The 24,934-nt window shown below is 43.6% G+C and overlaps 1 protein-coding gene across 1 annotated transcript in view; it reads left to right on the top strand.

The window, feature by feature from the left end:
• LOC126456526 (uncharacterized) overlaps positions 1-24,934 on the top strand; it is a 427,095-nt gene that overhangs the window by 268,238 nt on the left and 133,923 nt on the right. The window contains exon 3 of the mRNA XM_050092278.1: positions 2,339-2,521. Within this exon, the coding sequence (XP_049948235.1) occupies positions 2,339-2,521 (183 nt within the window). The remainder of the gene's footprint in view (positions 1-2,338; positions 2,522-24,934) is intronic.

The following is a 24,934-nucleotide window of genomic DNA, read 5'->3' on the forward strand; positions in this document are numbered from 1 at the left end:
CGATCCCTGCACAGTAAACAACCAGCTCCAAACGCAAAGTACAGTTTGTGGAAATGATTAATCTCAAGTAATGTCTACCAACATAGTGAAAGACACGCTGAGATTCATAAGGGCCTAAAGCACACTGCCGCCGCTCCCACGTTTAACGGAATATCAGAGAAACCGGTGACATAGCTTTGTGTGACTTTTCGTATATACAGTGTGGGCCCACAGCACAGATAAACCCAACTCACATTAAGAACAATAGATTTCAGATGCATGAATAAATGCGACAATCCTCGACGGATTACTGTAGGACAAAATTCATTACTTAACACACTACAACTCCTTCAGGAACCCAAAAAATAAGTTTACTGTCAGTACATCTTTAACATATACTGACGTCGATCTAATTTTACAACAGTATATAGAGGGTGAAATAGTTTATCTGAGGAGTGTGCTGTCATCTAGCAGAATTTATGCCGAGCGAACGGGGATAAAAGCCTGGTGCAGTGCGCTACCACCTGGTGGCATTGAAGTCAACTGCTAGTTGAGTGCAAGGATTACCTGTTCACATCGTTACCCGTGTACATTGCTTAGCAAATCCGTATATATTTGGCACGTAAGGCAATTACGTCACGCGAGTTGCGCATGCGCAAAAGCTCCTCAAAACGTGTGCAACTGAAGATGTGCTGCCGACCCTGAAGCCAAGATTCACAAGTTTACAGCAGTAGTGCGTTAGATTGAAGTGCCGTATCTTTCAGATTGCAGCATCTACACTACTGGCCATTAAAATTGCTACAACAAGAAGAAATGCAGATGACAAACGGGTATTCATTGAACAAATATATTATACAAGAACTGACATGTGATTACATTTTCACGCAATTTGTGTGCATAGGTCCTGAGAAATCAGTGCCTAGAACAACCTCCTCTGACCGTATTATCGGCCTTGATACGCCTGGGCATTGAGTCAAACAGAACTTGGATGGCGTGTACAGGTACAGCTGCCCATGCAGCTTCAACACGATACCACAGTTCATCAAGAGTAGTGCCTGGCGTATTGTGACGAATCAGTTGCTCGACCACCATTGGCCAGACGTTTTCATTTGGTGAGAGATCTGGAGAATGTGCAGGCCAGGGCAGCAGTTGAACATTTTCTGTATCCAGAAAGGCCCGTACAGGACCTGCAACATGCAGTCGTGCATTAGCTTGCTGAAATTTAAGGTTTCACAGGGAGCGAATGAAGGGTAGAGCCACGGGTGGCAACACATCTGAAATGTAACGTCCACTGTTCAAAGTGCCGTCAATGCGAACAAGAGGTGACCGAGACGTGTAATCAATGGCACCCCATACCATCACGCCTGTGATACGCCAGCATGGCGATGACGAATACACGCTTCCAATGTGCGTTCACCGCGATGTCGCCAAACACGGATGCGACCACATGATGCTGTAAACAGAACCTGGATTCATCCGAAAAAATGACGTTTAGCCATTCGCGCACCCAGGTTCGTCGTTGAGAACACCATCGCATGCGCTCCTGTCTGTGATGCAACGTCAAGGGTAACCGCAGCCTTGGTCTCCGAGCTGATAGTCCATGCTGTTGCAAACGTCGTCGAAGTGTTGGTGCAGATGGTTGTTGTCTTGCAAACGTCCCCATCTGTTGACTCAAGGATCGAGACGTGGCTGCACGATCCGTTTAGCCATGAGGTTAAGATGCATGTCATCTCGACTGCTAGTGATGCGAGGCCGTTGGGATCCAGCACGGCGTTCCGTATTACCCTCCTGAACCCACCGATTCCATATTCCGCTAACAGTGATTGGATCTCGACCAACGCGAGCATTTCTGTCGCGATACGATAAACCGCAATCGCGATAGGCTACAATCCGACCTTAATCAAAGTCGGAAACGTGATGGTACACATGTCTCCTCCCTACACGAGGCATCACAACAACGTTTCACCAGGCAACGCCGGTCAAATGCTGTTTGTGTATGAGAAATCGGTTGTAAACTTTCCTCACGTCAGCACGTTGTAGGTGTGGCCACCGATGTCAACTTTGTGCGAATGCTCTGAAAAGCTAATCATTTGCATATCACAGCATCTTCTTCCTGTCCGTTAAATTTCGTATCTGTAGCACGTCATCTTCGTGGTGTAGCAAGTATAATGGCCAGTAGTGTATGTTGCGTGTAACAGTATCCAAAGAAAAATTACCAATAAATTCGAAAGGTGTCGAAAAGGCGTTCTCTTACACAGCAGCCGCCACTGTGTGGGCGTGCCCTGTCGCTCCCCGCTGCCCCACGGTGCTAGTGCCCCGCCTACATGTAGGTGAGCAGGTTCGCCACCTGTTGTTGCAGGCGCACACGGCCAACAGCCTGCTGCTGCTACACCTGGGCGCCGTGGACGCGCTGCTGTGCGCCGTCTTTCTGCTCTTCCCGGCTCCGGGACTCCTACTACGCTCCGGCACCGGCGCCGCCTGGCTGGGGGCCGGGTCTGCAGCCTGCGCCACGCACGGCTTCCTCATCACGCTCCTACACCCGGTGAGTACCTGCTGCACAGCATCCTCATCACACTCATACACCCGGTGAGTACCTGCTGCACAGCATCCTCATCACACTCATACACCCGGTGCGTACCTGCTGCACGGCTTCCTCATCACACTCCTACACCCGGTGAGTACCTGCTGCACAGCTTCCTCATCATGCTCCTACACCCAGTGAGTACTTGCTGCACGGCTTCCTCATCACGCTCCTACACCCAGTGAGTACTTGCTGCACGGCTTCGCTCATCACGCTCCTACACCTGGTGAGTACCTGCTGCACAGCGTCCTCATCACACTCCTACACCCGGTGAGTACCTGCTGCACGGCTTCCTCATCACACTCCTACACCTGGTGAGTACCTGCTGCACAGCTTCCTCATCATGCTCCTACACCCAGTGAGTACCTGCTGCACAGCTTCCTCATCACACTCCTACACCCGGTGAGTGCCCACTGCATGGCTTCCTCAGCACGCTCCTACACCTGTTGAGTACTTGCTGCACGGCTTCCTCATCACGCTCCTACACCCAGTGAGTACTTGCTGCACGGCTTCGCTCATCACACTCCTACACCCGGTGAGTACCTGCTGCACAGCGTCCTCATCACACTCCTACACCCGGTGAGTACCTGCTGCACGGCTTCCTCATCACGCTCCTACACTCAGTGAGTACCCGCTTCACAGCTTCCCCATCATGCTGCTACATGCTGTGAGTGCCTGCTACACCATCCCACAGTCACAGACGCTTGACTCATAGTAAAATTTATGCAACGAATTTTCTGTTTGTTTGCAGCTACATGCTTGCGGTCCTCGTGCACATTGGGATCCATGCCGCACAATACCATAGCAAAGCATTTTAGGAGCTACAACGAAATGGCGGAACCCATAGATAAAACAGATGGCATACACACCATTTTGTTGTGGTTCCTTTGGTGGCGTACTACGATACTGTGTAGCAGGGTTTCCAATGTTCAAATAACATACGGGTTTGCTGTCGGGTGACGTCGTCGACCACCGCCGATATTTCGACAGGAGCACACCCTGCCATTCTCAAGGCACAACTGCAAGGAGGAAGCAATGTGCAAGGGAATTAAATACCTCAGTTCACAGAGGAGAAACAAGGAAGATACCACACACAGAACAAGTAACCGCAGAGTCAACACACAAACAAAGGTAACCAACATCAGAAATATCGATAGTGACTATTAATCAACAGATGAGGTAGCACTAATTCTGTCCCTCTGTTTTTTGATGACAGACAGAACCGGATTCCAAGCAGCATTTAAACAAAATCCACTATCTCTGTTTATAAGGTTGCTTGATAGTTTGATTTCATCAGCTTCCTTGTTAACACTATCCCAATAGCTTGACGTGCAAGTCAGAATCTCCGTGTTGTTGTATTCCATAGGATGACCGGTGTCAAGGCAACGTTCTGCAATAGCGCATTGGCTCTGCTGTTGTAAGCGTGTGTGACGCTTATGTTCAATACACTGGTCTTCCACAGTCCTGATTGTCTGACCAATATATGACATGCCACAACTGCAAGGAATACGATAGACACCAGCCTTACGCAAACCAAGATCATCTTTTACGGACGCCAACAGGGCCTTAGTCTTAGAAGGTGTTCGAAAAACACATTTCACATCACATTTCCGCATAATACGGTCAATCCTGTTGAAAATGCTTCCTGCGTAAGGCAAAAAGGTCGTAGACTTAAGTGCCTCTTCGTTGCTATCCCCACTCACCCGTTGCACAGAAGACTGATAGCGCAACGCATGTTTGATTTGCCTCTCACTATAACCATTCTGCCAAACTTTCAGAGTCTGAGATAACGTGGGCCCTGTGAACCAAGGTACGAAGTACTCCTTCACGCTGAGCTGAATGGTGACAACTATCAGCTAACAGATACAAGTCAGAGTGAGCAGGCTTCCTATAAACAGAATGTCCCAACGTACCACCAGTCTTCCTTCTGACAAATAGGAAGGGAAGTCACCCATTCTTTTCACCTCCATAGTGAACTGAATATTCGGGTGGATTGAATTCAGGTGTTCCAAAAACCGGTTTAAATTCTCACTACCATGAGGTCAAACAACAAAAGTATCGTCTACATATCTCAAAAACCTCTCCTCTGTGAGCCGAGGTATTAAATTCCCTTGCACATTGCTTCCTCCTTGCAGTTGTGCCTTGAGAATGGCAGGGTGTGCTCCTGTCGAAATATCGGCGGTGGTCGACGACGTCACCCGTCAGCAAACACGTAAGTTATCTGAACATTCAGTTCGCTGAGAAAAGTTAAGGTCTCACAGGGTTTCCAACGTTTAGTGGCACTGCAGACATGAGCTATTAGACGGCAGTATTATTGCAACTGGGTCCAGGGGCGCTTCGGTCGGCTTGTCCCCGGTTTTTATCACAATATTGCACCAGGACACTCTGAACCCTATGATAGTATTTGCCCAACTGCCTTGAAAACATTCATAATGCGATGCGTTTTCCTTAGTCACCATTGTACTTGTTTACTACAACGCCATCACATGTTTCTGACAATGGCCACAGGAGGCCAAGTGCAATAATACTGTAGTCGGGTAGTACTAGCAGGATGGTTTACCAGTAGCTATATTCTGGGCAGTGGAAGTAATTGGGATCTACGAGGTCGCAAAAATATTTCGAAAGACACACAGATTATTACCAACTAACTATCACATATACCAAAAATGAAGAAAATCAATTCTATGAAAGGTATATACCGAGATGAACACATAAAAACCGTAATAATTGAATCATAAATGAAAAACAAATTTTTGCGTGGTTCTCTGTAATTTCAATTCCCATATCAATTCTGCGACTGAACAAACAGTCATTAACTATGATTCATTTAACTGCGTAAGTAAGTCACACTTGAACAGAGGTCGCAAATCCTCATAAACAAAATAAATAAATCAAAATAAGAACATTTAGCAACGTGCTCTGTAACATGGACAGGAAGTTACACTACTGAATTAAGAAACACAACAATTAAAAAAGGAAATTAAGTTCTAGTACGAGCCGGCTATCATTGTGAATATATTGTGCATAAATCGGTCTACATCGCTATTATTTTTTTACTTATTGCACATTTTTGGCTGTTGCTATCATCTGATATCTGCAGTTAACATTAGGAGGGACGCGAAGAGCAACAGGAGTTTTTTATGTTACAACGAGGTACAAAATATGAAAAATTAAAAAGTTAAAAAAGTCTTTAAAAGTATACTCACAGAAAAGCTTAGAACTTGCATAGCAGGGGTCAGTGACAGTATTAAAATCTATGCCCTATTGGAACGTCAACTAACAGATGGCTCAAAAATTTGTAGAAGGCTGCAAGTCCTAGCTGGCAGGTGGCGCTACTGTGGGGGACGTTCCCTTCAAATTTCATTTCATTATTTAAATTTTCCTCTCTCTTCGTACTTATAAAAAGACAGTCTTTAAAAAATAAGCATTCGAATTCAAATTTTAATAGTGATCTAGACGGTTTCACTCACAAAGTACAAAGCCATCGAAAAAAGTATTCATACTTCTTTGTTCATGTACAATAAATTTATTTATTGGGCTTAAAGATCACAACCAGGTAGGTTATTTGGTAAACGAACAGTATGGATTTTCCTCCATAGTCTGCATAAATACAATAACTAAATTAGCTTTCTGACATGATATACACAAATTCTGCCCCAGCAGGTTTCACGCTGTGTGGAAAAAGGTATTCATATATTCGAAGAAAATCATAAGGTACGTAATTATAATGATGATGTATAATATATAATGACAACGTAGGCAATCCTCTCCTTTCTATCATTTCTGTTAATCAGTTTGGCATGGAATAAACCAGTTTTTTGGTAGTCTCTGAGTTAACATTTTGCCATTCTTGTTGTAGACAATGTGTAAAACAGTCTTACTTCGTACTACATGTTTTCTCACTATTCTTTCAACCGAACCCCTAACATGTTCTGAGGGACTAGTGACTGAACTCTGTAAGAAAACTTAAGAACATGTGGAGTATGGTACAACACCCACAACGAACAATTTCCGCTGTATGCTTAGGGTTACTGTCTTGTTGAAAGTAGTGATCCGTGCCTGAATCTATATCCATGTTAACCTTCAACAAAATTAAGCTGCTCGTCACCAGATGTAGCCATGCATCCCCATGCCATAATTCCTCCACCATCGTGCTTTCCTGTGGGTTCAATGTGTTTCGGATCGAGCACAGTAACTGATCGTCTACACACCAAAACTCTGTCACCATTTAATTTCTTTTTTTGTGGAATCAGTAGTCTTCTGACTGGTTTGACATGGCCGCCATGAATTCCTCTCCTATGCCAACCTCATCATCTCAGAATAGCACTTGAATCTTACGTCCTAGATTATTTGCTGGGTGTATTCGAATCTTTGTTTTCCTCTACAGTTTTTACCCTCCACAGCTCCCTCCAGAACCATGGAAGTTATTCTGTGATGTTAAACAGAATGTCCTACCAGCCTGTCCATTCTTCTCATCAGTGTTTTCTGTCTATTCCTTTCCCTTTCTACGCAGAACCTCCAGGCCACCTAATTTACAACATTCTTCTGTAGCACCACATCTCATATGCTTCTATTCTTTTCTTCTCTCGTTTTCCCACAACCATGTTTCACTACATCCTCAAATTAAGGCGTATGGCTGAGGCTTCTCTTGGACAGAAATGCCTTTTGTGACAGTGCTAGTCTGCTCTCCATGTCATCCTTGCTCTGCCTATCATGGGTTATTTTGCTGCCTCGGTAGCAAAATTCCATAACCTCATCTACTTCGTGATAACCAATCCTGATATTAAGTTCCTCACTGTTCTGATGTTTGCTTCTTCTCATTATTTTCATCTTTCTTCACTTGCGGTCTTCGATGTATACACTGAACAGTAGGGATGAAATACTAGATCTGTTTTAAGACTTTTTTACGCCGAGCGCTTCGTTCTTGGTCTTCCACTCTTGTTGGTTGTTCGTTCTTGGCTCTTATACACATTGTATATTACCCGTCTTTCCCTATAGCTAACCTCCATTTTTGTCAGAATTTCGAACATCTTGCACTATTTTACACTGTCGAACTTTTTTCCAGGTCGACGTATCCTATGAACGTGTCTTAATTTTTCTTTATTCTTGCTTCCATTATCAACCTCAACGTCAGAACTGCCTCTCTGGTACCGTTACCTTCCCTAAAGCCAAACTGGTCGACATCTAACACATTATCAGTTTTCTTTTCCATTATTCTTGTAGGCAGGCTGGATGCTGTTAAGCTGACTGTGCTATAATTCTCACACTTGTTATCCCTTGCAGTGTTTAGAGTTGTGCAGATGATATTTTTTCCGGAAGTCAAATGGTATATTGCCAAACCCATACTTTCTACACACCGACGTAAATAGTCGTTTGGTTGCCACTTTCCAAGTGATTTTAGAAATTCTGATGAATGTCATCTGTCACGTTTGCCTTATTAAATTTTAATCTTTCAAAGTTCTTTTAAATTCTGATTTTAATACTGTATTCCATATGTCTTCTATATCTACTCCTGTTTCTTCTTCTTTCACGCCATCAGACAAGTCTTCCTTCTCAGAGAGACCTTCAGTCTACTCTTTCCACCTTTCATCTCTCCCCTCTGCGCTCAACAGTGGAATTCCCACTGAAATCTTAATGCTATCACTTTTGCTTTTAATTTTACCGCAGGTTATTTGACTTTTCTGCATGCTGAATCGGTTCTTCCGATAATCATTTTTTCTGGTTTCTTCACATTTTTCATGCAGTTCCTATATATTTCGTTCCTAAGCGACGATCAACTTAAGCATCTCTTCTGTTAGCCATGGTTTCTTTACAGTTACCTTCTTTGTACCTATATATTTCTTTCTTATTTCTGTGAGTGCCCTTTTTAAAGATGTACATTCCTCTTCAACTGAACTGCATAGTGAGCTACTCCTTCTCGCAGTATCGACAGCCTCAGAGAATTTCAAGCACATCTCTTCATTCCTTACAACGTCAGTACCTCATTTCTTTGTGCACTGACTAGTCTCTTAAACATCAGCCTACTTTTCATCACAACTAAATTGTGATCTGGCTCTATATCTGTTCCTGGGAGTCGCCATACAGTCCAATATCTGATTTCGGAACCTCTGTCTGACCACGATGAAACATAATAGAAATCTTCCCCTATCGCTTTTTCCTAGTATACGTCCGCCTCTTGTGAATCTTGAACAGAGCATCCGCTATTATAAGCTGAAATTTATTGAAGAACTCCTCTCTCATTCCTAATGACAAGCCCATATTCTCTTGTAAGTATGTCATCTACTCCTTCCCCTATAACCGCATTCCCTTCCCCCATGACATATTTTCACCCCCCTTTACAAATATGTCAAATTTACTTTCATTTACCAACAGTAGCTTATCCCAGAAACTGTATTCTTGTTTATATGATCTCGATCACATTCAAGTCGCAAATTTCTTGTTCTTCTTGCTGACGTATGGTTCCTTGTAGGTAGCCTAGCTCCATAATCTACACTCCTTCTAATAATTGAACAGCTATTGGTGTGATTCTCTTCCCGAACTGATCGTTAACATGTGCAGGCAATGCAGAAGTTGCCGATTTAGCATCTTCTTTGATCATCCTTATTAATATATTTCATAGACTTTCCATTAACTTCTGTGGTCGACCCCCTCTTTCGCTATTAATGAGAGAATTTCTTTTTCTAAATCGCTATATTATGGCCTCCACGTTTCCCTGGCTTCTTCCAATAATGTCAGTTATTTCTCGAAATGCATTTCAAATTGGGAGATAACTACACTCCTGGAAATTGAAATAAGAACACCGTGAATTCATTGTCCCAGGAAGGGGAAACTTTATTGACACATTCCTGGGGTCAGATACATCACATGATCACACTGACAGAACCACAGGCACATAGACACAGGCAACAGAGCATGCACAATGTCGGCACTAGTACAGTGTATATCCACCTTTCGCAGCAATGCAGGCTGCTATTCTCCCATGGAGACGATCGTAGAGATGCTGGATGTAGTCCTGTGGAACGGCTTGCCATGCCATTTCCACCTGGCGCCTCAGTTGGACCAGCGTTCGTGCTGGACGTGCAGACCGCGTGAGACGACGCTTCATCCAGTCCCAAACATGCTCAATGGGGGACAGATCCGGAGATCTTGCTGGCCAGGCTAGTTGACTTACACCTTCTAGAGCACGTTGGGTGGCACGGGATACATGCGGACGTCCATTGTCCTGTTGGAACAGCAAGTTCCCTTGCCGGTCTAGGAATGGTAGAACGATGGGTTCGATGACGGTTTGGATGTACCGTGCACTATTCAGTGTCCCCTCGACGATCACCAGTGGTGTACGGCCAGTGTAGGAGATCGCTCCCCACACCATGATGCCGGGTGTTGGCCCTGTGTGCCTCGGTCGTATGCAGTCCTGATTGTGGCGCTCACCTGCACGGCGCCAAACACGCATACGACCATCATTGGCACCAAGGCAGAAGCGACTCTCATCGCTGAAGACGACACGTCTCCATTCGTCCCTCCATTCACGCCTGTCGCGACACCACTGGAGGCGGGCTGCACGATGTTGGAGCGTGAGCGGAAGACGGCCTAACGGTGTGCGGGACCGTAGCCCAGCTTCATGGAGACGGTTACGAATGGTCCTCGCGGATACCCCAGGAGCAACAGTGTGCCTAATTTGCTGGGAAGTGGCGGTGCGGTCCCCTACGGCACTGCGTAGGATCCTACGGTCTTGGCGTGCATCCGTGCATCGCTGCGGTCCGGTGCCAGGTCGACGGGCACGTGCACCTTCCGCAAGCCACTGGCGACAACATCGATGTACTGTGGAGACCTCACGCCCCACGTGTTGAGCAATTCGGCGGTACGTCCACCCGGCCTCCCGCATGCCCACTATACGCCCTCGCTCAAAGTCCGTCAACTGCACATACGGTTCACGTCCACGCTGTCGCGGCATGCTACCAGTGTTAAAGACTGCGATGGAGCTCCGTATGCCACGGCAAACTGGGTGACACTGACGGCGGCGGTGCACAAATGCTGCGCAGCTAGCGTCATTCGACGGCCAACACCGCGGTTCCTGGTGTGTCCGCTGTGCCGTGCGTGTGATCATTGCTTGTACAGCCCTCTCGCAGTGTCCGGAGCAAGTATGGTGGGTCTGACACACCGGTGTCAATGTGTTCTTTTTTCCATTTCCAGGAGTGTATTTGTCTTTTCTGTACAACTGTTTCCTTCCATTTTCCGTCCACGGCATTCACCGCATGTCAGAACCAACATGCAGGATATGCAGCTTGCCTCTGAAGGCGCTCCTTGATACAAGTGGTTCGTTAGTCCTTTCTGTGTTTACATTTCTAGTAGTGAATGAATACTTTTGTCCTCGCTGTGCGAAGCCAGCAGGTACGAAATTTTCATTTTACTTTTAGCAGAAGCCTAACTTATTTAATGGGAGACAGAAGGCAAACGAGCTCAAAAAATCGGTTTTTAGTTTTTTTCATATTTGATTTGGCGCTATTTACTGCGTAAAGCAGCTTTTGTTTCATGTAAATACAGCAATTTTTCCGTTAGTTAAGATGATTCTTCTGACGCCCTGTGCGATCTGCCATTTAAGTGCCACGCATTCTTTTTTGCACCATGCAGAGATAATGCACAGGTTTCTCTTACTCCTTGTTTCCTGCTTCCGTTGTTTTATCTTGTCAACGTTTCCTACCCTGTATCTTCTATCGATACGTATCGTTCCTATCGTGTTTGTTATCGTTTTCGAGCGCTATTGGTTGAACTAAGTGAAGTCTGTTGCAAGTGAAATAAGTGCAGATTTATATTTACTATAGTTTCGCACGTTTTCATAGAAATATCGCGAATAAAGAAATCTTCGCCTAAATTAAAATTCATAGGAAACAAATACATAAAGATAAATGAGGTTAACGGATCAAAGGAACCAAGAATGTTAGTCGTAAAGACGATCAGCACCTCGAGAAAGTAACTGCAGTGTCTTCACGCAGTTTCCTCCCAGTCAGCTTGTGGAGAGAGACACTTGTTTGGAAATACCGTGGCGAACATTAACATGCTCTGTGATTTCATTACCAAAAACGCTGGATGCAGATATGTGGTGGTGGCGTATCCTAGGGAGAGAAACAGTGTCTTCGCAAAGGGTCGTGTCAAACGTGTCGTTGAATTGTACAAAATGTGGTGCAGTTGCTGTAACAATGACATCAGAAATGGCAAATAATAATTTTTATCAGAAAAACATGATTCTAGTTTATGGCCTCAGATTTATGGTAATGGGATGGAGGCAGGCAGACTTATGTGCGTTACTTGACTTTCCAAATCTACCTGCAAAATTTATGACTTACAATAAAACTATCAGCGTTGTTGTTGCTGAAGTTTGTAACATTCCAATGAAGGGAGCAGTTATGGAAGCACTCAAGGAAAGTGAGGACAGTGAAAGTGAGGAAGAGGATGAACATAACTGTCAGATGAATTAAGCTGGTCCAAGTGGTGGGGCGGAAGAAGCAAGAGTTCTCAGGATTTTTAATCGTTCAGTGGAAAACAAAGTTGGCAGATACACAAAGTATTTACGGGACAGTGACAGCACTTCTTATGACTGGATATGTGCAGAACAACCTTACCATGCTAATGTCACAATTTCTAAATTATAGTGCATTAGTCATGTCCAGAAGGGAATGGGGTACAGGTTGATAATATTATTAAAAGATAAATCAAAACTAGTACTGGAAGATGGTAAGAAGATAGGTGCTAAAAGTCGTCTGACAAATGTTGAAATAGATAGAGTACAGAATTATTATGGCTCGATTGTAAGAAGAAATATTCAGAATGTAGGAAACCTGGAAAGAGCTGTATGGGTATCTTTTCCCATAAGCTTTCCACAAATGAAACTCCTCTTTACCTGAATGATACTGATAATTGGTGCAAGTACAGGAGAAGTGCAACGTACGACCACAAACATTCTTTACCTGCAGCAGTAATGATTGAAGTTAAACCTATATTTAGAGATCTTTTTAAAGAGACATTGTTGAAGAAATGCCTTCGTTGGGAAACGCAAAATTTAAATTGAAGTGTGAATTCTGTCATTCGGACCCGGTTACGGAAAATTGTATTTGCTCGGATTACAACCCTAAAATTAGGAATTCATTACGCTATTTTATGCTTCAGTGATGGCGTAACAAGAAAACTGGAGGTTTTGGAAATATTGGGCTTAAAATGTAGTGGAAATACTGCAGTACCCTTGGTGCAAATAGATAAAGAGAGAATCTGCAGAGCATAAATTGCTAATTTAAAATACACTAAAGAAGCTAGACAGAAAAGAAGAGGGACTAAGAGAAGAAATGATGATCAGTATCATTTAGATAATGCTCAGTATGGTGCAGTAAAATATTAATGGTGATTAATTCTCATCAATGACTGTACTATAACTGCAATATTAAACTTTAAATTGACTTTTCTGAAAATCACTTTTTTTTTGCTTTCAGATATCATTATTTTCTAAACTAATTGGGTTAGTAATATGAAATTTGGCCAGTTTCTATTCAGGATGGTAATAATTTGCTACATGTAAATTGAGAACCACCAACCCAACAGAAACTGTTTTATAGTAATTAATGTGTTTTAAAAACTTAAATTTTATTAGTGAAAAAAAAAATTTCTTCAGGTCTGTAAGAAGTATTTTGTTAATTTTACTTGTAAATGCAGCCATGTGTGTTGTGTACATTCACTGAAAGTTTCATTTTTTTTTTTATCACTCATACTTCTTTTGAAAAGTGTACCTATTCAAAGGGAGAAAGAGCATTGGTAGAATAGGGACAAAATATTGCCTTATGTCTTTCGTTAACCCTTTCGTATATACAGATTAGGAGGGAAACCCATATTCTTAGTTTACCAAGTAGCATATCTGGTTGTGATCTTTATTTATTTATGCATTTATTTTACCTGGCAACATTACGGCCTTCAGGCCCTCTCTTATACCTAACCAGGCATACTCAGATTGGACGAATTTCAGTTTCTACAGAACATTAAGGACATATAACGTGTTATACAGTATTAATGTTAAAGAAAAAAATAGAGATTATGATAGTAGTATAATGATAATTATGACAATCAAAGAAATAATTATAAAAATCAATAATAATAATAATAATAATAATAATAGTAATAGTAATAACTATGTATATGAAAGTAAACATAATTTTCTTTTATGAATGTCAGCCCTATTGCTAGTTGGGAATTTTCTCGTTATGTTCTTGCAGCTTGTGAGTAATTCTCATCGAGAAGAGACATAAGACGATAGAATGGGGTGAATGAGATATAGCAGAGGTAGATAGGTTAGAGGAAGAGAAATAGAATGGTAAAATTCGAAGCTATGATGGAGAGGAGAAAGAAAGAGATGAGAGGGGCACAACAATGGTGGCTATACCGACCCTAATATGTATGTTTTGATTTCCCTCTTGAATGTTGAGTGGTTCTGGATAAGACGCAGATCACAGGGTAGCGCGTTCCATAGTCGTATGGCTGAGATGGAGAATGACATGGAGAAAGATTTTGTGTTATGTAAAGGTACAACCAAGATGCTAGACGTATCCCATCTGGTATTGCGGTTGTGGAATGATGATAGGTGTTTAATGTGAGAAGATAAGTATTGGGGGCACCAGTGGCTAAGAAATCGATGAAGTAAGCACATCGTGTGGAGATCGCGTGCCTTATGTGGGCGTATCCAACCTAGCTGGGAGTATGAAGGACTGATATGATCATACAACCGTATATTGCACACGTATCTAACGCAAGCTTTCATCACTTGCACGAGGCATCTCGAATTTTCACTATTTGTGCCGTGTTGAACTACATCACAGTAGTAAAGATTAGGAAAGACTAGTGTTTGGACTAATTTTTGTTTAACATGGGTTGGAAGTATTTTTCTAAATTTTTGAATTGCATGTAGGGAGGAGAGCGATTTCCGGCAAGCTGTGACTGTTTGTTCTACCCAGTTTAGGTGTTCATCCAAGATAATTCCAAGGTCTTTTACTGTTTTTGGTATGGTATTTGGGTACCATTGATGAGTATTTGAGGGACTGTTTCGCGAAAGTGCCGGCTGATTAACTTTGGATGAGATATAAGTATGACCTGGGATTTCTTGGGGTTTAGTTTCAGACGTAGGTTCTGTGCCCATCGAGAAACAGAGCAAAAGTCTGCGTTCATACTCGCTACTGCGTCAGCAATGTTCTTGGGGCTTGCACTTATGTACAGTTGGATGTCGTCGGCATATAGCTGGTAGCTGCAGGAGTGAATCACTGAAGAAATATCATTAATGTACAGTGAGAAGAGTAATGGACCAAGGACGGAGCCTTGGGGAACTCCAGAGCGCACGTTTTTCCATGATGACTTTTCCGATCCACAAATGACTTGTTGACTTCTGTTTTTGAGGTAGCTGTCGAACCAGTGTATTGCGCTGTTTGAGAAATTTAGCTGTTTCATTTTAATTAGTAATATATCAAAGTCAACTGAATCAAAAGCCTTGCTCAAGTCAAGCAGTGTTAGGATGGTAGCTTCACGTCTGTCCATAGCATGTTTAATGTCATCAGTTACTTTGATTAAGGCAGTTGCTGTACTATGGTGCTTTCGAAAGCCTGACATATTTGTCATGGATGTTATGAGTTTTGAGGTAATCCGTCAGCTGTTCATGGTAGTTCGAATACATAAAGTTATTGTATATGAATATTTTTCCCACGGCTGTAGGTAACATAGATAACACTGCCAGGTGACAAAGGCAGGCAATTCATTGTCTGAGCAGCAAAGCAGAGTCTGACGTGCAGAAAGCACAGCACAGGGCGCGGTCCCTCCTCCTGCACTTACAGCTCGGGCATATCGAGCACCAGACCAACAGCGGCCGGACGCTTCTCCACGCAGTCGGCTTCGCTACCTCTTGCTGTACTCCTGCTCAGCCGCCAGCGCCTATTGTCTTCTTCGGCTGTTGCCCCCAGCTCTCTGCGCGTTCACCTCCTCGCGGTCATACTGACCACGGACCCCGCCCCCCGCCCAACCCCCACCTCCTTAGTCACTCAACTCGTCGACATTGGCTGCATCTACAGCAGGCTTCTACGGCGTCTATGCCCTCTCGCTGCAGGGTCAAATTCAAGCGCTGCCTGCTGAGAGTGGCGGATCTTGAACCGTGTTCTAAATCACGGCGCAGTACCTACAAACAAACAAAATATTCTACATCTACATCCATACTCCGCAAGCCACCTGACGGTGTGTGGCGGAGGGTACCTTAAGTACCTCTATCGGTTCTACCTTGTATTCCAGTCTCGTACTGTTCGTGGAAAGGATTGTCCGTATGCCTCTGTATGGGCTCTAATCTCTCTGATTTTATCCTCATGGTGTCTTCGCGAGACATACGTAGGAGGGAGCAATATACTGCTTGACTCCTCGGTGAAGGTATGTTCTCGAAACTTCAACAAAAGCCCATACCGAGCTGCTGAGCGCGTCTCCTGCAGAGTCTTCCATTGGAGTTTATCTATCATCTCCGTAACGCTTTCGCGATTACTAAATGATCCTGTAACGAAGCGCGCTGCTCTCCGTTGGACCTTCCCTATCTCTTCTATCAACCCTGTCTGGTACGGATCCCACACTGCTGAGCAGTATTCAAGCAGTGGGCGAACAAGCGTACTGTAACCTACTTCCTTTGTTTTCGGATTGAATTTCCTTAGGATTCTTCCAATGAATCTCAGTCTGGCATCTGCTTTACCGACGATCAACTTCATATGATCATTCCATTTTAAATCACTCCTAATGCGTACTCCCAGATAATTTATGGAATTAACTGCTTCCAGTTGCTGACCTGCTATATTGTAGCTAAATGATATGGGATATTTCTTTCTATGTATTCGCAGCACATTACACTTGTCTGCATTGAGATTCAATTGCCATTCCCTGCACCATGCGTCAATTCGCTGCAGATCCTGCTGCATTTCAGTACAATTTTCCATTGTTACAACCCTTTCGATATACCACAGAATCATCCACAAAAAGCCTCAGTGAACTTCCGATGACCACAAGGTCATTTATATACTGTATATTGTGAATAGCAACGGTGCTACCACACTCCCCTGCAGCACACCTGAAATCACTCTTACTTCGGATGACTTCTCTCCATTGAGAATGACATGCTGCGTTCTGTTATCTAGGAACTCTTCAATCCAATCACACAATTGGACTGATAGTCCATATGCTCTTACTTTGTTCATTAAACGACTTGCGGAACTGTATAGAACGTCCTGCGGAAGTCAAGAAACACGGCATCTACCTGTGAACCCATGTCTATGGCCGTCTGAGTCTCGTGGACGAATAGCGCGAGCTGGGTTTCACACGATCGTCTTTTTCGAAACCCATGCTGATTCCTACAGAGTAGATTTCTAGTCTCCAGAAAAGTCATTATACTCGAACATAATACGTGTCCCAAAATTCTACAACTGATAGACGTTAGAGATATAGGTCTGTAGTTCTGCACATCTGTTCGACGTTCCTTCTTGAAAACGGGGATGACTTGTGCCCTGTTCCAATCCTTTGGAAAGCTACGCTCTTCTAGAGACCTACGGTACACCGCTGCAAGAAGGAGGGCAAGTTCCTTCGCGTGCTCTGTGTAAAATCGGACTGGTATATTAATTATATAAATTTATTTACTCGTGGTGAGAACTAAACCTTTAAGTCTGTCTCACTACTGAAGGCACAGAGGACGTTTTTTGCTAAGATCTGCCAGGTGTGGCACAGTCTGCGTGGAGGTGGCGTATTTTCAGCATTCAACTTTGTGCCAGTGACGACTGAGACACTGCAACTGGTGGAATGTACCGAGCCAAGAAGCAAATGGCAGCTGCCACGTGAACCGCAGGTAAAGTGAATAGTTATTGCGTGTCGAATTCTCAAATTCCCCTTCAAGTGGCCTCTTAAAGGCGATCCATGGCGTGACGATTGATCAGGTTTGTATTTATTTCACAGCTACAGTACAAATAAAAGCATTGCTATTAACAACACCCACAAGCAGTCGGGCAGTTGCTCAATTTGAAAGAGAAAAACGGGACGAGGAAACAGGTCTAAAGGCCGGCTCTGTAGTTTGAACAGTAAGTCGGCTACAGGGAAGAGTACATCAACTAGAGTCGAACAAGAACGTAGATTTTTGTTTTTCAAGAGTTTATAATTTCTAAACTCTTCCAGCGATGAAAACTGGGAGCCCTTGGCCACTAATATCGAAAACCAAAACCATCATCTTGTAAAATAAACACATTTTGAGTAATGAGACGGATACTGATTACAACGATTATAAGAAAACTGATTTAGATAAAGACAAATTTGAAAAACAGTACTTATAGCTTATAGCATACAGTTGTATTTTCTTCTTATATTCAAACAATTAATTAATAATAATGCTAATTTTGTCTGAAGTAAGTGAAGCGAAAAAGTCGACACCACGTAAACTCTGGTGTAATTCTAGTACAGACTGACATGTAACACATGTGGTAGCGATACAGCACACGTTCATTGAAAACTCTGCGCTTGGCAGGCTAGCGATAACATACAAAATTTACCTGTGAATAATAATGAAACTGGCGTTTTTGCGAAATGTTAAGAGGCATCAAAGCGTACGCACGGTTTGTGTTGTATACTTAGATGTATGGTTTTAGTAATGTATTTCTTGTGGCTCGCAGCTACAAATTGCCGGTTTTGTGAGGCCCGCGACCGTATTGGTCTCCAGCAATCTGTTTTATGCAGTCAACGAGGTAAAACATCTCTTAGTGAAAAAATTGTAGACGTTCAACCTATCAATCGCTTCTAAATGTATTTAATGTTTCTCGAGCGACAGTTTTAGGGGCTGTAAAATTTCGTAGTGTGATAGCGAACTTAAAGTTTTCTACTGTACATTTTTCCAACTCATCACTATGAACTGATTCAACACTTAGTATGTTCTTTCACGAGTTTGCGGATTTGTAATACTTTCCGAAGTGGTTTCAACAGACATCACAGATCATTCGGGTGGAAAGAACTTATTATTCACACGAAATGTTGTGTGATAGTACTTAAATGTGGATTAAAAGGAAAAATATACATCTGTCATTGCAATTATAGTAAATACAAACGAGTGAGGTAAATAAATTTAGTGAACTGCAGCCACATGGCAATGAGGACGTTTATACTCCGCTAGCCGTATTGTGCCTTCTGTTAAGCAGCTTCCTAAAGTATCTAAACAGTAACTGGCCAAAGTAGCAAAGCAGAACTGTATACTTATACGGATATGGTGTCTGTTCTTTCGGACATATCCTTATAAGAATATAGTTCTGACAATACCGAACGTGACCTCCTTCTGTGCGGATGCACACATATTCCCCTAGCTCTTACGGGACTTCGTAAGAATGTCTTCCGCGAGTAATGAGTGTGTTCGGGTGGGACACCAAGAATGTAGTGTGTGGACATATAAGGTGAGAATGTGGGTCTCGCGGGAGGAAGCGTGCGCGAGATAGTCCCTGCAGTCGTACTATCCTCTCAGCCCTCGGTGGCTCACATGCATAGAGCGTTTGCCATGTAAGCAGGAGATTCCGTGTTCGAGTCCCGGTCGGGGGAGACATTTTCACCTGTCCCCGATGATATACACCACTGGCCATTAAAATTTCTACACCAAGAAGAAATGCAGATGATAAACGGATATTCATTGGACAAATATATTATACTAGACCTGACATGTCATTACATTTTCACGCAATTTTGGGTGCATAGATCCTGAGAAATCAGTACCTAGAAAACCACCTCTGGCCGTAATAACGGCCTTGATACGCCTGGGCATTGAGTCAGAGCGTGTACAGGTACAGGTACAGGTACAGCTGCCCATGCAGCTTCAACACGATACCACAGTCCATCAAGAGTAGTGACGGGCGTATTGTGACGAGCCAGTTGCTCGGCCACCATTGACCAGACGTTTTCAATTGCTGAGACATCTGGAGAATGTACTCGCCAGGGCAGCAGTCCAACATTTTCTGTATCCAGATAGGCCCGTACAGGACCTGCAACAGGCGGTCGTGCATTATCCTGCTGAAATTTAAGGTTTCGCAGGGAGCGAATGAAGGGTAGAGCCACGGGTCGTATCACATCCGAAATGTAACGTCCACTGTTCAAAGTGCCGTCAATGCGAACAAGAGGTGACCGAGACGTGTAACCAATGGCATCCCATACCATCACGCCGGGTGATACACCAGTATGGCGATGACGAATACGCGCTTCCAATGTGCGTTCACCGCGATGTCGCCAAACACGTGTGCGACCATCATGATGCTGTAAACAGAACCTGGATTCATCCGAAAAAATGACGTTTTGCCATTCGTGCATCCAGGTTTGTCATTGAGTACACCATTGCAAGCCCATCTGTCTGTGATGCAGCGTCAAGGGTAACCGCAGCCATGGTCTCCGAGAAGATAGTCCATGCTGCTGCAAACGTCGTCGAAGTGTTCGTGCAGATGGCTGTTGTCTTGCAAACGTCCCCATATGTTGACTGGGATCGAGACGTGGCTGCACGATCCATTTACAGCCATGCGGATAAGATGCCTGTCATCTCGATTGCTAGTAATACGAGGCCGTTGGCATCCAGCACGGCGTTCCGTATTACCCTCCTGAACCCACCGATTCCATATTCTGCTAACAGTCATTGGATCTCGACCAACGCGAGCAGCAATGTAGCGATACGATAAACTGCAATCGCGATAGGCTACAATCCGACTTTCATCAAAGCCGGAAACGTGATGGCACGCGTTTCTCCTCCTTACACGATGTATCACAACAACGTTTCACCAGGCAACGCCGGCCAACTGCTGTTTGTGTATGATTAATCGGTTGGAAACTTGCCTCATGTCAGCACGTTGTAGGTGTCACCACCGGTGCCAACTTTGTGTCAATGCTCTGAAAAGCTAATCATTTGCATATCACAGCATCTTCTTCCTGTCGGTTAAATTTCGCGTCTGTAGCACGTCATCTTCGTGGTGTAGCAATTTTAATGGCCAGTAGTGTATATCAACGCCCGTCAGCAGCTGAAAGTATTAATATATAATTCTAATTTCGTTCTAGACTGCTGCAGGTCAACAGTGGTGTCTGTTCGTTCGGACATGTCCGACAGAGCAGACACCATATCCATATAAGTATATACCTCTGCATGAAGTCAGATTAGCTGTTGGGAACCGGTGAAGCGCCTTCCACGCTAGTAAAGCATTATTAGTATTTAATTATTTATGCACACTGTTTACAATTCAGCGTCCTTCCGCACCAGCCTCATTCAGGTGCGTGTTGGATCCTAGATGATGTCTGTCGAGAGCTCAAATCTGCATACGCAGGCAAGATGTTAGCAAACCTCGGGCCAGGATAGAATGCCACCGAGCAGGAGCGGTTGTTGTCCAATGTGAAGTTGTTTCATGCTGGCTGCTGGAATATCCTTTGTCCCACTCCAAATTCTATGATGACCGTGCATGACCCATCAGCAGTGTACCTCGTGTCCGTAGTGTGTAGTCGGTTGATCTACTCCCTACTGGCTTGGTAGGTTTCAGCACCTCAGAGGCGTCTTGATGTTGAGCAGGAATGCGAACCCCAAGGGGCCCTGTTGCTGGCTTCCACGTTAAAGTTCTGTGCCGGTAGCACCCTGAGATATGGTGTTGTCAGAAGACAGTAAGTTATCCATCAGTAGATGATAGTTGGCGAGCAGCAGGAAGTTGATCAGGTGACCATCATCTTGAGTACATTTTCAGTTAGTTCAAAGCCCGTGCTGTAGCACCTGGGATATAGATTCACAACAGTATCATAACCATGGAATCAAGTGCTATCACTGTGAATGCCATCGATCCCAACACATCATGAAAACTTGAACGCTTCGGTGTATAAAGGGAGGTAGTGTGAGGCTATGACGTGGTTTGTAATGACCGCAAGTGTCCACCTTATTCTGCTATCTTCAAACTGTTAATCCTCACCTATGTGTAAAGTGTGCAAACCACTAATAAAAACTTCCTGGCAGATTAAAACTGTGTGCCGGACCGAGACTCGAACGCGGGACTTTTGCCTTTCGCGGGCGAGTGCTCTACTAACTGAGCTACCCAAGCACAACTCACGCCCCGTCCTCACAGCTTCACTTCTGCCAGTACCTCCTGGAAACCACTAATAACATTGGATACGTGCAAGAAAATGCCCCAGATTCCGAGCTAGCAGCACAATCCCATAATGCCAGTTGTCTGTGAAATAATTAGGGAGTGAATAGATGTTAGCACTGATCTGATACAACTCCACTGGTTAGTGCTCTGAACAAGTCACTAGGTTGTGGTAACACTTGTATCCAGTAATAGAATGATGCAATGAAAGTTTGTTTTATTATTGTTTCATTTAACACTGATTCAGCTCATATAATACAGGTTTATTTTATCATTGTTTGGTTAAACTAAGATACAACTGTGATTTTCCTCATACACGATTGCGATCTGTTGTGTACATAGTTCCGCGTAGGCAGCGCATACACAACTTTTCCACTAGAGCGTGCCCCGCTAAGCACAACAGCGCAGGCGCAGCGCTCGTCCGTCTCCGCACTACGAGATGGCGCTGCCATAGAGACGGACCAAATTCTGCTTCCGCCGATCCGTGTATTAATATGTAATTCAGCCAATGAGATTGCTGCTAACGTAGAACCTTTTCTCCTCACGGATCACACTCGCGCAGTGATACATGAACGCGCGAGGTATTATAACGAGTGACAGACCTCCAATTAGTCAGTCTGCATTAGTCTGCATTAGTCTGTACAAGTCTGTACGAGTTCTACATTTGTCTGCACCAGTCTATAGTCAAGTTTCAGTCTGCGCCTAATAATATTACCATATTCCTGTACATAGCCATGAAGATAAATGTATAGACACTTTTGTCAAGTATCCGAGATATATGTGAGAATAAGATTAACGTACCAGTACCAAAGGAACTTCAGACTGTCAATTGGAAATAGCATCCAGAACCAAGTTAAGTAATTTTTATGCTTGTTATTATTTTAATAAATGTGGGTGCAAATTAATCAGGTTCTGTTTAAAGTTGGTCACTGTCAATCTGCTACTCTAAGCGTGCAAGTGGCATTTCTGTCGTCTGACCTAACGTCAGAAGATAAACACGCCACGATAAGACCACGAGACATATTGACAACACTCACCTACTTCGTTAGAGCGACAAGTTAAATAATCTGATGGTGTGTGTACTGAAGGTCTTACAGTATGCACACCACACCATCACAATATAAAGTCAGTTATTCTCTACAGGTATACAAAGTATGCTATGCTTCTGCTCTTGTTACGAGGGTTAACTGCTCTGTCAGTTCCTCGCGGCATCCTGTTTTGTAAGAGATAGAGCTTCTTATAACAGGTCCTGCGAGCTAACGAACGTGCTTCTCTCGCTTCCTTTGGTTTTCTGTCACAGTCTTCTTTCAGCTGAATGCCTATTCTCACTCGGCGTATGGTGTCGTAATGTGTTGAGGTCCTGACTCACTCGTGACATACTGGCTCGCTTCCTACTGGTGCCTCTGTCTCTGGCATGACTTGATTTTGCCTTTTTTCCTAATTTCTTACCCCTTAGTGATCTGTGTCATAGCAGTATAAACGTGACTTATCCTGGTGATGAGAAATTTACTGCCCGGTACGCTTACAAGGGAACCTCCCCATCGCACCCCCCTCAGATCAATCGAGAAAACAGGAAGAAGTTGTGTGGAACTATGAAAAAAATAAGCAAAATATACAAACTGAGTAGTCCACGCACAAGATAGGCAACATCAAGGATAACGGGAGCTCAGGAGCGCCGTGGTCCCGTGGTTAGCGTGAGCAGCTGCAGAAGGAGAGGTCCTTGATTCAAGTCTTCCCTCGAGTGAAAAGTTTAATTTTTTATATTCAGACGTGATCGTGTGTCAATTATCAAAGTTCAGGCACTCTCACATAATCAACTTCGCTCTCCAAAATTCCAGGACATGTTCAGATTTGCTTAGAAACATGCAGTATTTGACGGAATACACACGGAAAAATTTGAAAACGTTAAAAACATATGTTTTGACAGAGCACAGTGAAAATTGTGCGACTGTGTTGCATTCGTTTGTGGCAGTTTATGTGACAAACCCTTATGTTTTCATTCACTTTTTTGGGAGTGATAATCACATCCACTAGAAAACCTAAATCTGGCAAGGTAGAAGAATCTTTTTACCCATTCGCCAAGTGTACAAGTTAGGTGGGTCGACAACATATTCCAATCATGTAACGCACATGCCGTCACCAGTGTCGTATAGAATATATCAGACGTTTTTTTCTGTGGAAGAATCGGCTGACCTATGACCTTGCGATCAAATGTTCTCGGTTCCCATTGGAGAGGCCCGTCCTTTCGTCTACTAATCGCATGGTTTGCGGTGCGGTCGCAAAACACAGACACTAAACTTATTACAGTGAACAGAGATGTCAATGGACGAACGGACAGATCATAACTTTGCGATAATAAAGGAAGTCTAACATTCTACGTGGTGTCTGGTTGTTCTAAGTCGTGTGTCCCTACCACTTTCGCGCAACGACGCTCTGAGCGTGTTTTTTAGGGAATTTGAACCTGGGACCTGTTGCTGGTAAGGAGACGCCAGACCACACATGATACGTAGAGTTCAGAAGAGTTCAGTGAGACTAGCGATGATAAAATCAAATACTAAATGATTTCAGCGTCAGCTCCGCTGCACTCCTTGTAAATGAATCTTAATACTAACTAAATTTAGTGGAAGGGGTTCAAGGCTTTCCTATTTTCAGTTAGCTGGTGAAATAATGTCGAAAAAGCAGTTAAGTTTACCATTGGATATTTTATTCTACTCACAAAACATTGTTTATAAATTGCACTATTGATAAAAGGAAATATTTCAATACAGGATGATAAAAACCAACTGCGTTCAACAAAAATGTGAACGAATATTCCCTGAACGGGTTTCCAAGTTCTATAATGGATCGAAGGATGACCTAGGCCATATCATACTTATAATCTAGATTTATGTTAAGTTTCATAAAAGAGAAAACTATCAAAATGGTCTACAGTGAGCCTCAGTTATCTTTAATTAGTTATTTAACTTGTCGTAAATTACAATGGCTGATGTGGCTTCTCAATAATTATACAACAGAAAAATCATCGCGTTTCAGATTTTAAACTGGACTCGCATTCGGGAGGACGACGGTTCAGTCCCGTCTCCGGCCATCCTGATTTAGGTTTCCCGTGATTTCCCTAAATCGTTTCAGGCAAATGCCGGGATGGTTCCTTTGAAAGGGCACGGCCGATTTCCTTCCCAATCCTTCCCTAACCCGAGCTTGCGCTCCGTCT

The sequence above is a fragment of the Schistocerca serialis genome, chromosome 1 (assembly GCF_023864345.2).
Source record: "Schistocerca serialis cubense isolate TAMUIC-IGC-003099 chromosome 1, iqSchSeri2.2, whole genome shotgun sequence".
Lineage (NCBI taxonomy): Eukaryota > Metazoa > Arthropoda > Insecta > Orthoptera > Acrididae > Schistocerca > Schistocerca serialis.